Raw genomic sequence first — 16,838 nt, forward strand, 5'->3', positions numbered from 1 at the left:
ATTTAAAAATTTAAAAATATCCAAGACAGAACTGGAAGTTAGTGAAATAAAAGGTTACCTTTCAGACCGTTTTCATACAAATTTTTAATTGTTTTACTCTGCGAAGTAGGTGGCTTTGAAAAAAATCATTCCACTTTGCTCAGTTTTTATTTTATTGAATGGCTATAAGCTTCACACCAGCATGCCTGAACAGCTCTTAGATGGGTCCACCGGACATCAGGGCCTGAAATGTTCTAGCATATTCCTGTGAAAACCACCTAAGTCACTTGAATTTGGCTTTTAAAGAAAGTTATGTTAAAAAAAAAGTTGTGGAAAACTAAGAACTATAAACTATCACTGAGAGCCAATTTTCTAGGATCAGTGAAAAGCACTTTTATACTCCTACATTAAGAAAAAAAAGTATCTGAATATGTTCTTATTTCTGTGACCTTCACAGAAAATATTGGAAGTGAAGTCTGTAGAATTACAGGTTTACATTTATTTTAATTTATTTGAAGGTTTGGGGAGTAATTCCTGTTATTAAAAATTGAAATAAAAAAATAGTTATTCACATTTCATTTGATAGATGCAAGTTCTTTTATAACCACTCCTCACACACCGCCAGCACTATTTTACACATTTGAAAACTGAATTTTATAAAGGACATTACTTTGTTCTTTAAGTTAGCAATGTCGTTAAAAGTACGTATTACTTCACATTTATTACATATTTTGCATTACACTTTATACATATTTTACATTTACATTACACACTTACGTTAATGAACCACAAAAATTCCAGCTGTTGTCCTTACGGTGATTCTGTTCTTGACAGAAATGAATTTTCTTCACACTGACTTATGTGTCTTTTTGGGGTCTTGTGGCTTAGCCACCACTTTCCTTTGGAAAACTGTAGATCCTGTCAGAGAGTTGATTGAAATTATATCCAGGCCTCAATTTCTCCTTTGTTTTATAGTCAGAAAACTGCCAGTTTAAGCTTCTGTTTCTAGCATTTTAAAGAAATCCAGGTAAATTATGTTCCCTCAGTAACCTAATTCACAGTTTAAGAAGCTCATATTGTATGAATTTTTTTTCTTTTTCTAACTAGTATCCGTTATTGTGCGGTTTAACCCTTTGCTTTTTCCCAGTAAAATTCTGCATACCCAAAAGAGGTTAATTTATCTGTTTGCTTTTTTCTTTTCCTCCAGGCCTTTTACAAATGGAAAATCATCTTTTCTTTGTAGATGCTGTTGTTACCATCTTCCTGTGTTGACTGCTCTCTGGCCCCTTTGCAAAGTCTGTACAGTTGTCCTTTGGTATCTGCGGGGGGTTGGTTCCAGGATCTGCATGAGTACCAAAATCCATGGATGCTCAAGTCCGTTATATAAAGGGCTGTCGTATATGCATATAACCTATGAATGTCCTCCCACATCCTCCATGTATTATAATCATCTCTAGATTACTTACACAATGTAAATGCAATGTAAATAATTGTAAATATGGTGTAAATGCTGGGTAAGTAGTTGTAGCAACTACTATCTAGCAAATTCAAGCTTTGCTTTTTGGAACTTAATGGAATCATTTTTCGTAAATATTTTCCATCTGCGTTTGGTTGGATCCATTGATGAGCACCCATGAATATGGAGGGCTGGCTCTGCTATACGTTTTCCTACAGCTGGGAGACCATAAGTCTAGCACCTGGATCACAAATCTAGTGATCTGTACTATGATTTTCATAATGTCTAGTCATCATAATCTGGTCTCTGCACCCTGATACTAGGGTGTTTTCTTTAACACCACTAGATTTCATACTGTTTCCACCTAGGAAGCCATTGGATGCCCCCAAATAATGCTGGAAGTGGTAGGAAAGGGAGTAAATTACCCAGCTGTAGTCAGTTCCTGCCCAGCTGGCAACCCCATCTCACTTCCTGTCACATTATCTACCCTCACTGTTCTCTAGAGTAATGTAAAGAGCAAAGGAGAGGGCTAAGAAAGAGGCATGGGTGAGATCAAGGATTCAAGTCACACATGTAGCCTTTCAGTGCAAACCCACCATGGCCTTTTCCTGTTCTTTGTACACTAACTTTCTTCGTCCACTCAGCAGTATGAGGGCTGAACACCCTTGACTGATTACCCTTCAGATAGGGTTGCTGAAGCTCTTAGGATAGAATAGACCCAGAAGCGACCCAGTAAGTGGACAACATATGGTTGGGATGTATGTGATGGGCACACGTAGGTACTACCGTGGTTGAGACACTTTGCTCTTGGATGAGGGGTCCCCCTCCAAGTTTCACAGAGAAAGAAAATAGAACTTGAGTTGCAGCTGAAAAGAAAAGATGGTTTAAAGGTAAACAAAGAAAGAGGAAAGGCCCTTAAGGAACGGCATCGAAAATTTAAAAATCTGAAAAATGTAGCTCAGCGAATGGAACCCTGCTTGTCTCTCCAGCCTCATCATGTGCTGCTCCTCTTTGGTCACATCCCAGCAGAACTGACTTTGCCTGGGACACCCCATCCCTCCCTAATTAAATTGTGTTCTCATGTCACACCCGGGGTGTAACATTGTGTGTGAAGGTATGTATATATTTTTTTTTAATGGCTGCTTTCTTCACTAGTTTTGTTGAAAAGGCAATGAGAAGCTCTCTTTGGTTGGAACAGAGAGCCCATGTCAGAGAGTTATTAGGCTAGAGAGTCCTGGGTCCAAGGTCCTCTGACCCAGGTGAAGGATTTGGCATATGGGAGGGTAGGGCTGGGGCATTACTGGAGACTTTGAAGCAGAAAAGAGATATTCTAAGCAGTCTTTGGAGAAGACTGACTTAAGAACTGTCTTAAGCCAGAAAGAATGGAGGCAGACCAGACCACCAGTTGTCTCTTGCAGTAGGGGACTTAGGAAAGTCTTAAAAGCCTATACTAAAGAGGGCAGAAGGAGGTTAGGCCAGAGAGGAGGGATTGATCTGGGGGAACTGCAGTGGGAAAATTTATGGGCTCTAAGTAGTCAGGGATAATTCTGAATGTTCATGCTATATAAAGTTCAGTGAGAGAAAAAACAGGACAGAAATTTGTAACTATAGCGTGACCTCAGCTGTATAGAATTATGGATGAAGAAAAGGAGATGCAGCTACATCAGCATGTAGCCAGGAGTTGCCTTTGGGTGGTGGGACTGTGGACGGTTGTGTTTTGTTTTTCTTGAATTTTTTTTTTCAGTGAGCGTCTATGATACATACAATCAAAAAAATCACAACAAAAGTTTGATTTCAAGCGTTCTGGTGGCCTAGTTTCTTTGTCTTACCTTTCACAGGAGTAGGGGTCAAGTACAAGTTAGTAACTGAGGGCCCCGGGCTGGGGTAGAGCTCAATTTATAGGCTAGGGATCGCCTGCAGAGTATAGGAGTAGCTGGATTCCTCGAGGCAGAGCATCACAGGTGGGCAGCTAGAGAGGCAGCTGCTCTGGAATCCTGATGGTTCCCCTACATCTCAGTTGACTTCCCCGCCAAATCCCCAGGACTAGCAAATCTCAGTCATCCTGTAACCCTGCTTCATCTTCACTCCAAGCATCTGTTTTCTTCCCTGTAGTTGTTAGCTTCCTCTTGATTCTTTGTTCTCCTTTTCTTTCTCTTTGAATTAAGGTAGTGGTCCTCAGGCTATTGGCTTGCCTGCCCCAAGAGAGTTTTGAAAACAAAGAACCGTCCTAACATTTTTATATGCTGAATAACTAGCCAAGGTCATAGAGCAAGTCCGTGGCAGAGCTAGAATTTAAACCCTTGGAGTCTGGCCCTAGAAGCTCTGTTCTCAATCTGGAGGACCACAAGTACTCTTTAAACACTGGTAACTTTAAATCACTGTTCTAAGTCATTATTTTTTCTCCTTAACTCTTGTTTCCAGTTCACTGTCCCCATAATATTACCACAGATGAAATCATGTTCACTGGAAAGTCCCTTATCATTCAACTTATCACACATGTCTGCAAGGAAAATTAAGAAAATAAAGTAAGTGGAAATTTTATGGTTTAATTTTGATCATCAAGAGGAGTAAGAACAAAGCAATATAAATATTACAGATTTTCATAATTAAACATAAAGTGGATCTTTGTTAGAAATACATCAGTCAATAAAATGGATGGGGCTATAGATTTTTTTTCTTCCCAGATTAGTTCACGTGTCAGTAAATGCATAGTACTTACTGTGAGAAAGAGAAAAGGTACTCTATCCATTCTTTGCCCATTTTTTCAATTTTTACAGATGTAAGTGCTTGGACACGTGTTCACATGAATAGGTGAGACTCGGAACTTTATTGCATCATCATTCAGTTCTTAGAAATCATTTCAGATTATGTGCCAACAATTACACAGTGATCAATTAGTTCTGTTAAAAGGAAAGAAATGGAAATCATGCACCTTATTACCCAGATGTTGTTATAGTCATTAACAAGATGTATCAAATGCATGTTTATAAATTTAGCTCTTAGTTTTTCATTCAGAGGTGTATCATTTGTTTTCATATACTAAGGAAAAATTGAGAAAATAAAAATACTGTATTAGTTATTCAGACAACTTCTGCAATGTATCTTTTTTTGAAAGAGATACTTTTATGACTGCAGATTTAGCAGTCTTAATAAAAATTTCCATCCAAATCAGGCTACCAAATCAGACTTAATTATCATTAAAAAAAAAATGAACCCATATGTCAATTCAAATAAATGTGCTAATATGCATTTTGAGAAACTTTATAAAAACAACAATAAATTATGGACTGCATTTCATAAGGATGGATTACTAAAACAGTTAGTAACTAGTAATGATGCATTGTAATGTATAAGTTAAGTTTTTTATGAAATGAGGAATATGTTACAAGTCATGGTATTACTGTGATAATGTAGTTCCCTGTACATATCACAATCTCGCGTTGAATTTCAGGAGCAAAGTAAGTAATAGTCATATTTTACAAAAAACTTTAATTTTGCTAGATCTCATGGTCAAACTTTTTAATGTATTTAATGAAAGGAGAAGGTATGTACTGCTAAAAATTAAATGCTTTGGCATTTAGATGGACTGCATTCTGATCACAATCTATTTTAATTTTATTTTTATGAACAGAATGTGGAAAATATTCAAAAGTTTATAAGATGAAAATGATAATTAATCCTAACCAAAATAAATATTTTGAGAGTATTTCATTAGATGGGTTGTAACTACCTTATTAAATGATAAACATAGTCTCCGAAAGAAATCATGCAAAATTCCTATCGATAGGTTTTATGCAGCGTATCTTCGAAATTTCATAGGTCTGGGCAAATACTCAAACTGAGTTTAAAAGGTTAGGCGTCACATGTGCTCTGGGGCTTTTCTTCGTAGGTGATGATACCTCGTACAGATAAGTATGAGGAATAATTGGAAAGAATGGAGGGGAAGCCATTTTCAGTATTGGACATGTCTGCTTTGCTGTCACAGGTGATACCTCCTAAAGAGGGAGATGTTATGAAAATAGGCAGGAATGCACAAGGCGAGTGCACGACTGTTGCCCCATGTTACCTTGTGTCCGAATTTCAAATATTCTACTGTAGACCCAGATACCAGGTTCTAACTACCCTTTTCTTTGTATGTGTGTAATCAGAGAAAGAGGGCCCTTTTCCAGATTCTTGATGCTTTTCTTAAACGAGGCTTCACAAAGCAATTCAAATTGGCCGTTATCTGGCACCCGAGAGAGCTTTCCACCCTGGGCCAGTGCACAGTCTAAGCCAAGTCAGAGGCTGCCTTTATTTGGTAAAGGAGGAAGGGTGCACTTTTCAAAGGAGAAATGGGGATGGGTAATCCTTGCGACTAGCGGGCCTGTTCTCAAGTGGATCAGTTTTAGGAAAGAGTAGGGGATTTCGGAATCTGGAAATTGAGTCCTTGTGTCTGCCTATCTGAGAAAGGCCTTTGCATACCCCAGGTTTAGGCCTATCATTACGTGAAGTCCACTGAGTTAAGGCATCTCCCAGTGGAGTATTGCAAAATTTCCTACTCTGTTCAGTTAAGTCTAGGCCATCCTTGCCCACAACTGTCTCTGTGGTTTTCAGTGTGGCATGTGTCCAAGGGTTCGTCAGCATCATCTGTGATAATTTTTGAAATGAAATGGGACCATCTCTCTCTTGCCCCCTTTCTGTAGGGATCATGGCTCTATGGCCATGTGCCCCAAGCTGACAACTGTTGCTTTAAATAAACTTCTGGACTCCTGTCAGAGTTTGACATCTAAATTTATAAGTCATTTTCATCTTATAAAAGATTTAATATTTTCTGTATCCCACAAATAAAATTCTATTATAACCTTTCCAGAGCTTTTGGCCTTCAGTATTAAGGATTCTTATAGACTGCCCATCTGGCGTTTTTGTATTGATCTTCAACTCTTGCTGCAAGTCTGACACATTCCTCCGATATTCAGTTCTCTTACACACACCCCGTCGGTTCAGTGGTTCTCAAAGTATGGTCGCTGGCCAGCAGCACCAGCCTCTTGTGAAGACTTGTCAGAAATGCCGGTCCTCGGTCCCCACCCCTACCCAGTGAATCAGAAACTTCGAGGGCCGGTGGCCCAGCGGTCTGATCTGAGTTTTAACAAGCCCTTCAGCTGATTTTGATGGACACAGTGTTGGAGAACCCCTGCCCTAGTTCCAACTGCCTAGATTGCCCTCCTCCTTCTCGCTTGCCGAATTCTAGGTCTCTTAGAAGAGGAGGCCTTCCCGGCAGAGCTGCCCCCTCTTCTGTGTCCTGCAGTTCTTTATCAGGTCTCTTTTTCAGCGTAAATTACTTGTGCATCTGCATGCAGCGCCTGCCTGATAAGCTGTTAAGTGCCGGTGAATAAATGAATGTATGCGTGAATGAAGGAGAAGAGCATCTGAGGAGGAGTGTGATCAATAAGGTCAGCTGCTCTGGCGTGATCGTGGAGAATAATGAAGGGGAAAAGCAATTGGATTTCGTAGTAAGGCAGGAGATGGTGACCTTTGAAATGCTTGCTTCAGCAGAGTGATGGGCAGGAAGCCCAGATTGCTAGGAGTTAGGGGCTTCCAACATTGATGAAGACTTGCACGTTTCCAGAGTTGCTTATTGACTGTTTACCTGAACATGTGGTGGAAACAGAATTTCTTGGGAGAAATAATTAAGTGACGTTGGCCAGGTACTGAACCTCATGGAGCCTGTCATCTCTGAATAGGCAGTAATAGTTGTACCTTGTCCTTTGAATTTTTTAAAGGATTAAACATCATTGTAATTCCTTAGAATGATATCTGACATTTAGTTAGTACTTAAATGGTTATTTCCTTTACTGCCTCCTATACGACAATTGTTTTTATTTATTAATATTGTTGATGGTGTCCATCACCTTTGCAAATTTGTATGAGATAAATTGTTAAGAGTATCCTTGTTCCAGTCATTGGAGAAATTGTGAATCGCATTTAGCTTGGAACTAACATACCTTCTGTTGAAGCACTGACAGCTACTTTGAAATTGCATGTTATCCAGCTGGAGGAGTACCCCAAAAGGTGGTGGTCTTAGTCAAGGCTCTTTTAGATAGAAATGACAGAATCCTACTTCAAGCAGACATAAAAAGAGAGAGAGAGAAACTTTGTTGGCTTGTGTAACTGAAAGTTCTGGGGATAGGACCACCCTCAAGCACTGCCATGTCCGTGTCTTCTGGATCGAATGGTATTGTCAGACCTCAGTCTTCCCAGGCTATCTCGCGGCCCAGCTCTCTTCTATGCGATTCTCATTCCCAAGCATATTTGCCAGTGACAGATTTCCAGGAGAGGGAAGAACTTCTCAGTAGTTGTAACTAAAAGCCTATATTCACTCTCACTGTTCAGACTTAGGCCACTTGCCCATTCTTAAACCACTTGTTGTGGCCAAGGAACTGGGATGTACTGGTTTTCCAGGCCCAGCTTCAGGAATATTCTGTTCTGTGAAATAAAGAGTACTGCGTGTAGGGAAGAGTGCTTCCCCAAAAGGAAATCCAGTCTCTGTTACCAGAATGAAGGGGATGCACAGCAGGCAAGGCAGTTGATATTGTCTAATTGTATGGAACAGTGCTTTTTCAGACTGTGTTTCTGTGAGCTCTAGGGATCCCACTGAAGTGCGTAAACAGGGGAAGGGAAGAAGAGAGTAAGGCATGGTGCGAGGTTCTCAAATTCATGCTCACTTTAGAGTCACCAAGAGTAGCTTCACTTTCATGTATTTGTATATCAAATTTCTGGTTAAGATTTCATTTGAAGATGGAATTTCAGCAGTACCATTGATACAGGGCCATTTTTGCAGCTGGTTGGGCCCATAGCTCATGAAAGTGGGTGGCCATCGTTTCCTACTCTGTCCTGCTGAACAAGTTTTTGCCCAACCTTTCTTTCATTCCTGTTAGCCCAGCTCGTGTTCCTAACCCAGCTGAGATCCAGACTTGATTCCCCACAGTCAGTCAGGAAGATCATGGCATTAGGCTGAAGTCCAGTTTTCAGTTTACTGTTTTTATAACACTCAAAGAATCGTTACTTAACCCTTTGCCCACCAAGAAGAGATCCCCAATAGCTGTTGACAACTTGGTGACTCACTTTTTTCCAGCAGTCATAAAACAGGAAATTTTGATTCAGTGAAGAAATTTGATGGAGCATAATCCTTGATGATATGTTTATGCTGAAACTTGCAGTTGACATCTGCAGGCTGGGCAGGTTAATTTTTCAAGCTTTCCTCTATGGCTCATCTCCTCAGTAACTGCTTCTTAAAGCACACTCTTGGGACTTTTTCCTTATCTACTATTGACTTTCTTTACCTATTTGGCCTGCCCTTTTGTCTTCCGTATCAGAGCCCAACGTGGCCAGGCACCTATTTGTGTAAGTAAAGTTTTATTGCAACACAGACATGCCCAGTAGTTTAATCTGTTTTCCCTCTATAATAGGAGAGGTGAGTAGTTGTGAAACAGAAGGTACAGCCCATAAACCTAAAATATTCACAGTCTGATCCTTTACAGGAAAAGTTGTTGACCTCCACTGTACGTTTATGTGGCTTACAACAGTATTCCTACTTCTTGACATGTGTGACATGTTTATGAAAAAAAAAATCAGTGATGTCTTTTAATACGCTGACTCACTGAGGTTTTCACGTGTATATCTAGGGAAATATTTTTGCCTCCCCCATTCCACCTGTGCTCTTCCAATTCTCTGAACAACTTCTCTGTGTCTCTGTACCCTCAACAGTTTAGTCCTCCTCGTCTTTTGAAACTGCCAGCCATTTGGAAGGAATAGGAAGGAGTGGGTGACAGCTTTCCACCTGGCTCTTGAAGACTTTGGTACACACACCTGCGTGTACTTGATGTGAGGTGCCAAACACATGGATAAAAGAATATGGTGTCATTTTACTTTCCGTCTCCCCATCCCTCCCGATTCTGCCTCTTGTGGCTGTAGCAGTGTATTGTGTGAAGGAGTGTTTGATGTGGGCCAGGAGGGTTGATAAAGAGAGATGGAGGAGGAACTGATTCCCCTGGACCTGGACCCCGGATTCTGTAAGGAGAGCAGCCGCACCTCAGAGGGCTGGGTAGTTAAGCTGTACTTGAAGGAGAACAGGGATAGTAATCCCTTTCCTGCATTTTTGCAGTTGAAATGCCCTGTGGAGTGAGAGAAGACTTCAGTCCCTAGGCTTGTGAATCCCTTATCTTTCCCAAACGTTAAATTAATTTTTAAAGCTATTTATTCAAAGTTGACTTAACCACTAGAATAGGAAAGATCAGACAAATCAGCTGCAAGAAATGAAGTATGAGGAAACCCGAACTCTTTGACAAAGTATTCCTGGGAGGAAATGTGTTGAATGAAGCCAGCGGGTAAAATGATAAGGGCCTTTACACTGTGGATGTAAGAAAGCAATTTATCAAGAGTACATGAACTCTCCAGTGACCACAAGTCAGGAGGAAACGAGAGTGGAGGAGGAGCCCTGAAAAAATACATTTGAAATACTAAAAATTGTGTGTGCCCTTTTAAATGCCTGCATTAATATGCAGAAATACTGGCATGTTAAAATCAGAGCTGCTCGGAGTGCACACCTACAGTAGCCTATACTGTTAGGGGAGAAGGTGTTGGGAAGAGTGGTTGAGAAAGTCGAGGCAGTGGCTTAGAATTTGCAGAAACCTTGGGGACTCTCGGGTAGAGCTGTGATTTGAGCCTGGTGACTGCTGTCTGATAACCCATTTCCCCGACTCACGAGATGAGACGACCATCTTTCAGGCTCACGTATTTATCCGTTTATCTCCAGAAGGTCATACGTGTATAATTCTGACAGTTTGTGTTCTCTTAAGGAGTCCAAAGCACCTCTCATTCATTATCTCATTAATCTTGGCAGCATGTCTTTGAGCCTTGTAGATGAGACTCTGTTACCTGAATTGTTCACGTTAGAGAAACTGAGGAAAAATGTAATCACGTTATGTGCAGTAGGTTTCCCAGGAACTCAGATAAGGATGAGGACTAGAATGTATGACCTTATCTTGGCTTTCCTATCTAATAGGGGAGAGATGTGATTTCTTAGATTTGAAGAGAAAAAGGCCTAATTGTTGAAATATTAGTTTCACTAAAAATACTTATTCTGAGAATGGTCATCCTCGGATTTCTGTGCTGAGATGTCATGGCTAAAATACATAGAAATTCTCATAGTTTGATTTTAGTCCTTTTCCCCCACTTCCACCACATACTAAACCCTTATCAGAGCTGCTAGTGAAGTAACTCATTATGACTTGAACTTCTTTTCTTGTTGGTTTCTCCTGAGTAACTTTTAGAGAACATGCGGCGACCATGAAACTAATAGGTGAACAGCCGGAGGGGAAATTAGATGAGCTAAGTCTTAGGGTAATTCCCCTTACCTAATTGAGCTTGAGGTAAATGACTAGTCCTCCACCCAGATGTCTGCTTTCCTATTCCCTCTAAATTAGGGCTTTTACCCCTGGGGTCCAAGGGACACTCTCCCCTTCCTCTGTAAACCCTTCAGGTATCCTAAGGGGCGAATCTTACTCAGAAAAGTGATGTTGGTTGAGCCCACGCTTGTTTATTTGCTTGTCCTTTTGGTGCAGGGAGGGGGACACCATGGTTAACTTGGGTTGAGCCATAGTTCAATTAGCAAATTAATTAGTCAGGGTTTTAGCACCAGCCACAGTCATTTAGAAACCTCCTCAGTGGCTCTCATCCTGAAAGCTGAATGTGTTTTGTATTTGCTGTCATCTGCAATTTATAAACACTGAATCTTAAAAAAAAAACAAAACAGTGTACAACAGGGAGGAGATGGGAAGAGAACTATTTACATTGCACCATTTCGCTTAAACATCTGTGGTTAAGACCCAGCTGTAGAAATGGAGCCTGGAGAACTCCCAGTAACGTGTGTCTCCTTCCCTTGTCTCTGTTCTCTCCTTTTCTCTCTTCATTCCCACCCGCCTCCGGACTTCTGGTGTGGCCTCCACAGCCTTGGATAAGCTCAGCACGCAGCATCTGTACCACCCCACGCAAGTGGAGATCGTGCAGTCCAACGTGGTGTTCGACATCAGCAGCCTGATGCTCTACGGGACCCAGGCGGTGCCCGTGCGGCTGAAGATCCTGCTGGACCGGCTCTTCAGTGTCCTGAAGCAGGAGGAGGTGCTGCACATCCTGCACGGCCTGGGCTGGACGCTGCGGGACTACGTCCGGGGGTACATCCTTCAGGTAGGGGAAGGACGTTGACGCCGGTGTCTGGGGCCAGCTGGAGGAGGGCAGGGGTGGGAGCCTTTGGCAAACCTGACCTCCTTCCCATCTCTCGGAGGCCCAGGCACTCACACCCTCTTCTGATTAAAACGGTCCTTCCGGCAGGCGTGTCAGGGAATTGGAAGGAAGGTACCGTGTGCCAGCGGGCCAGCACCCGGCCTCAGTGGTCAAGAAAGGAATAAGTTGCCGGTTGCCTAGGGTTATTTTGTTTGCATTCTTTTGAATTCAACTCTCTCTCCCTACAATGTGGGCCTCCTGGCTTCTCCAACAAGCTTTATCGCAGCCCTACTAAAAGGGAGGGCTTGAGGGTAGGTGAGGGGTGTGTGAAAATCTGAGACGACACTGCATCTGGGTTTAGGAGGGCTCGTTCTCGCGCCTACTTTGTAGGCTTGGTGTCTTCTTGTCTGTGTACCCTAACCATTTATTGCTTCTTCATCCAAGTCAAAGAATGAACTGTCACCCCTGCAAAGTCCCTGCTTTTATAACCAGTAAACCCCCAGGTTCCAAAACATGCAGACCTGGTTGTAGATTTGGCCTTCACAGCACCTGTCCATCCAGCTTGAGCCCCTTCCATGTGTCTGGGGCACTTCCGGTCTGGTAAGGGTCTTGAGATGTTTTCAGAGGCCGGCAGCCTCCATTCCCCATGCTCTCAACCTCGTCTTTTCTGACATTTTTTCGCCGTATGTTGTGAGTCGTTTTGCATTGTGTACTTTGCCTCTGAAATGTTTTTATGGCCATCTGTCTTCCCGTGACCCTTGAAGGGTAAATGTTGAAAACAGCATGTTGGGAGGCCCCAGGATCCAAAAAGACTACACTGGACGATGAAGAAATACTCCCTCCTGCCAAAGGAGATCACAGTTGGAGAAGGTAGAATCTGCAGTGATGTTCTGAAATTCCTTGTGGGGAATAATACCAGGAGAATTGATCCTTTCAAAAAAGATTGGTTTTGGCTCTGCCAGTGTTGTTGCTTCCCTGAACCGCCCTGTGTTGTGTGTGAGGCTGCCAACTTGGTATGTGATGAGTTGGGGGAGGGGGTCCAGTCTCACCCTGGCTTTAACCTGGCATAAACACACCACACATTCCTGTCATTCTCCTGTGTAGCACCTCCAGGTAAGGTTAGCAGGGTGGGTGAGCGGGCGAGGGATGTGGAGTGGAGGGAGAGGGAGAAGGTAAGATCACCTGTCTGCTCCCATGACTGCCTTCGTTAGTGTGGAATCATTGCTTAGTGAGATGTCAACTTGGAAGGCACAGGAAATTGGGCCCTCAGAAGATGAGATGTTGCTGATAACAGAGATAATTATATGTTACGTTTTCAGTTTATAGAAGACTTTCATAAGCATTATCTCACTTGCCTCAGGACGGGGACATTTCACTGGGGTGAGCAGAAAGTTAAGTCCTGGGTGGTCAGGGGACCTGTAGGGGCACAGGGTCCAGGAGGAGGGGGCCGGGAAGAACAAAGCATGGAACCCGTTTCACAATCCCCGCTTATGCCGGCCTGGAGATGCACGCAGTGCCATGTCTTTCTGCAGTTGTTCCCACACATGATGATTAATGTCCGTTTGGGGTGGATTTCACCCTGCAGGAAGGAACAAACCTCTTGCAGATTTCTGAATGGAACTGTCAGCTTGGCTAAGCACTCTTCCCTTCATTCGAAGCTTAGAGTCATATGCCCCGGCCTTGTGCCTTCACTGCCTCAGTGTGAGGCTGAGTTCTGTGGTCAGTGCTGCATTTCAGTCCTACGTGTGCATTTTTGCCTGAGGTATCTGGAGCGAGTGCATGGTCCCTTTCTGTTGAAAGAGACATAGATGTGTACGTAACTGATCACTCACCATCGCAATAACCCAGTCTGGTAGCATTTTGAGGGCAGTCCATACAGAACCTACTGGTTGCTGTGTGGTGCCCTAATGTTTTGTCTTGAACAGTGCCTGTTCTCTGCTTTACTTGAAATTATTACTTAGGTGTTTTCTTCTCAGCATTTCAACATAACTCTAAGGCAAGTGTAGAAAATGTACTCCGTATTTCATTTTGATTGAGGGCTCGGGATTTAAAGACAAAAAATTACAAGAGATTAAATTTGAGGAGAAAATTCAACAAAACTGCAAACTAATATTTATGGTCCCCTCTTTTGGGGAGAATTGCTGCATATAAAGAGCACTGTCATTTATTCTGATACTTAAATTATAACTACTTTTCATTGATAGAGGTTTTGACAAAGTCTCAAATTTAACATAATCTGCTTTTTCCACTCAGCGTCTAAAATTGACATTTTGAGAAAATCATGGGTGATGTTTACATTCTAGGAACACTAAGTTTAGTTTCTGCCTTGTTTTATTGATAGGATTGGTGAAATATAGATTTTATTTAAATGATGCCTTTTGTCATTCAGCATTTATCATCTGCTTGTTTCCTGCAAAAATTCTTGGTTTAGGAAAAAAAGCAAGAGGTTGAAGGACACAATACTGTTAACACTAGTGAGAAAATGCTTGTTTTGTTTAAAAAAATAAAAACCAAACTAAGAGCTAGACAATGAAATAAACCTTTTTTTCTCCTAAGCAATGTCACTTGATTATTGGCCAGTATTTTTTAAATTATATATAGTAATGATAAGGTATGCACAAATGGCTTTGAATATAATTATATGTAACATTTTTGTACAGGTAGACTATGAAATGTGCGTCCAAAGGTTGTGGAACCCTATAATGCACTATTAGTGTACAAGTCGTTTTATCTGGCTGAAACTCAATTGTCTTGTAGCCCTCAAGGCATCAATTTTAGCATTATTGCTCTCAACAACAGTATATTGAATATTATGTCAGTTAAAGGAGAATAATTATCAAGGCAAGTTAGGGTGGCTGTTAGTCTTACCACATATTGACTTGGTTAGCAGTTGGCTATAGATTGTGTTCCTGGGCAAATGAAGATGTACAGTAAGTTGAACTGGTGAAGCCAGGATATTAATTTAACTCTCTCGGGGCCCAAACCTACATCCCTTATGTATAAACACAGCTCATTCTGGTTTCAGAAATAGTTTTTTTTTACTGTGGAAGAATAGCAGTGTCTGATCTGAGTTAGAATTTTTGAATGGGCAGAAAAGAGGAACTGACCATTCCAAACTATCATTTGCGAGTATGTGGGAAGAGGTTATTAAGAGAGAGATGATAGTAGTGCCACAGATTTATTTAAAAGACTAGCAATAATTGTCAAGAATCCTGTACTGTTCCCATAAAAAATTCCTTTTCACTTGTATGATTATCTATGTGATTCGTAAGCTAGCAGCTGGGTATAAAATGTAGAGCATATCGTGGACTTCAGTGACTTAAGAATCCAGACAGTGTCTTTAAAGGTAAAGAACCCAGTATTGTCCCATGTAATACCAATTAAAGTGTTCATTCAGAAAGTACCGGAAAAATGAAGTAAATTTTAGGCATTTTCCCACAAAACAGAAAAAGGAAGAAATAGGCAACTTGATCCTAAAAAGTGAACTATGAAGGAACGTAAGATATTTTTTCTGCTGCTGAAGGCTAATTCTTATTTCACGTCTGTATCTCACGGTACATTTATTGACAATGAATACAAGCAGGGTCTTGTTCTTTCCCCCTTTGCCCCGTCTTTGACCTCGGATTTAAGAATACAGGTGACTATCCTTGTTGAATTTAATCATTTAAAAATCATGTTTTCACACAGTCTCTTTGCGGTTGAAGCGTGTAGCCAACTTGCCTGGGCTCATGCACCAGCCCATCTGTGGAAATCTCCTCCCTTGCAAGTAAGTCCTGCCAGGATTCAGGGAGCCGTATCCGATGCTCTGAATAATTAGCCGCGGTGTCAGCAGCCTTGTGAGAGGACGAGTAGTGATGCACATTTCAAATCATCTGTGTCTTGAAACAGTCAGAACTAATAGAACAGTCAACACTTTAGAAGAACCTTGTCCAGGGTACCCTGGGTGCACCTGTCTCCCAGAGGTCCGGCTTGAGGGTCTGGAGGATCTGCACTCTGGATTCTTAGAGCCTCACAATAACAGTAGCATGATAAAGGCTCTGAGAAGGTCTAGAGTGAGTGGTTTGTGAGAGGAGACAAGGAGCTTCCACCAGCCTTTCCCACTTGGTAGCCTCTTCCTGTTAAGCTCATCAGAGGTCTTCCATCCCTGAGCACAAGCTTGGAGTGTCTGCATGTACAGATTCTTCTGTCTAGACTGCCCTGCTCACCTCTGCCTGGGTGATGCCTTGTACTTCAGTCCCACTTTTTCACAGAGACCTTTTCCATCCAGCTTACCCAGTATACGTCTTTTCTCTTGTGGCTCTGTCTCAGGATTCTGTATCCCTCAAGGTCTAATCCAATTTAAAATCAGTCAATTAAGTCAACTGAATGTTTTTTTTTCCTGGCTTCCTAGCTAGGGAGTGCCACCAGGCAGGGTACTCAATAAATATGTTAAATGAACAGGTAAAAACACCTGTAACTTGGTGTAGCTTGAGGTTTCACCGTGGAACTCATGGAACATGCAGTGACTTCAGCTGGTCCAAGGATCCTTAGTCGTTCTTGAGGTGTCCTGGGGACCAAATGCTTTAACAGCATCTGGGCCACTGAGGGCAGTAAGGAGAGAAGCAGAAACTGCCACATGCCCTAGCTAGCGCGCTGTGCAAAAGAAGTGTTTTGTGGTATCCATGTGGTAGAAAACGTCAATATTAAGCAAACACTTGGATTTAAACAGCCCTTTGCGGCACAAGTTCACACACGTATCTTCTTTGAATCCTCTTTCTTATACCGTCCTCTTGTAGACACTGTAGTGAATGAACATTTGTAGTTGTGGAAGCTCAAAGAGGTCAAATGACTTTCCCATGACCCTAGGAGCTGTTACTGGCACCGTTGATGCACGATGAACTTCCTGAGGATAAGAACCACTTATCCTTTGTTCATAACTGTAACCCAGCTCCCAGCACGCAGCCTGGTGCATAATAGTTCTTACCAGATATTGGAGGGAGGGAGTTTTGAAACTTGATTCATTCTTGGGTCTTTGACTCTATAGGCAGTGTTTGGATGTTTTCTGGGTTTTTTTCTTAAGACTCCCAAACTGTATTTCCAGAATGTAATATGTGAGACTTGTAGCATCAAAAATGGTGTGGTTTGCAGGGCAGAGGAGGCCTGAGAT

At 41.9% G+C, this 16,838-nt stretch overlaps 1 protein-coding gene across 17 annotated transcripts in view; it reads left to right on the forward strand.

Annotated features, from left to right (window-relative positions):
- Positions 1 to 16,838, forward strand: part of BNC2 (basonuclin zinc finger protein 2) — a 403,534-nt gene that overhangs the window by 268,348 nt on the left and 118,348 nt on the right. For all 17 annotated transcript variants that reach the window (XM_072959373.1, XM_031676985.2, XM_072959379.1 and 14 more), the window contains one exon: positions 11,421 to 11,656. In XM_072959373.1, the coding sequence (XP_072815474.1) occupies positions 11,421 to 11,656 (236 nt within the window). The remainder of the gene's footprint in view (positions 1 to 11,420; positions 11,657 to 16,838) is intronic.

Source organism: Vicugna pacos, chromosome 4 (genome assembly GCF_048564905.1).
Source record: "Vicugna pacos chromosome 4, VicPac4, whole genome shotgun sequence".
In the NCBI taxonomy this organism is placed as follows: Eukaryota; Metazoa; Chordata; class Mammalia; order Artiodactyla; family Camelidae; genus Vicugna; species Vicugna pacos.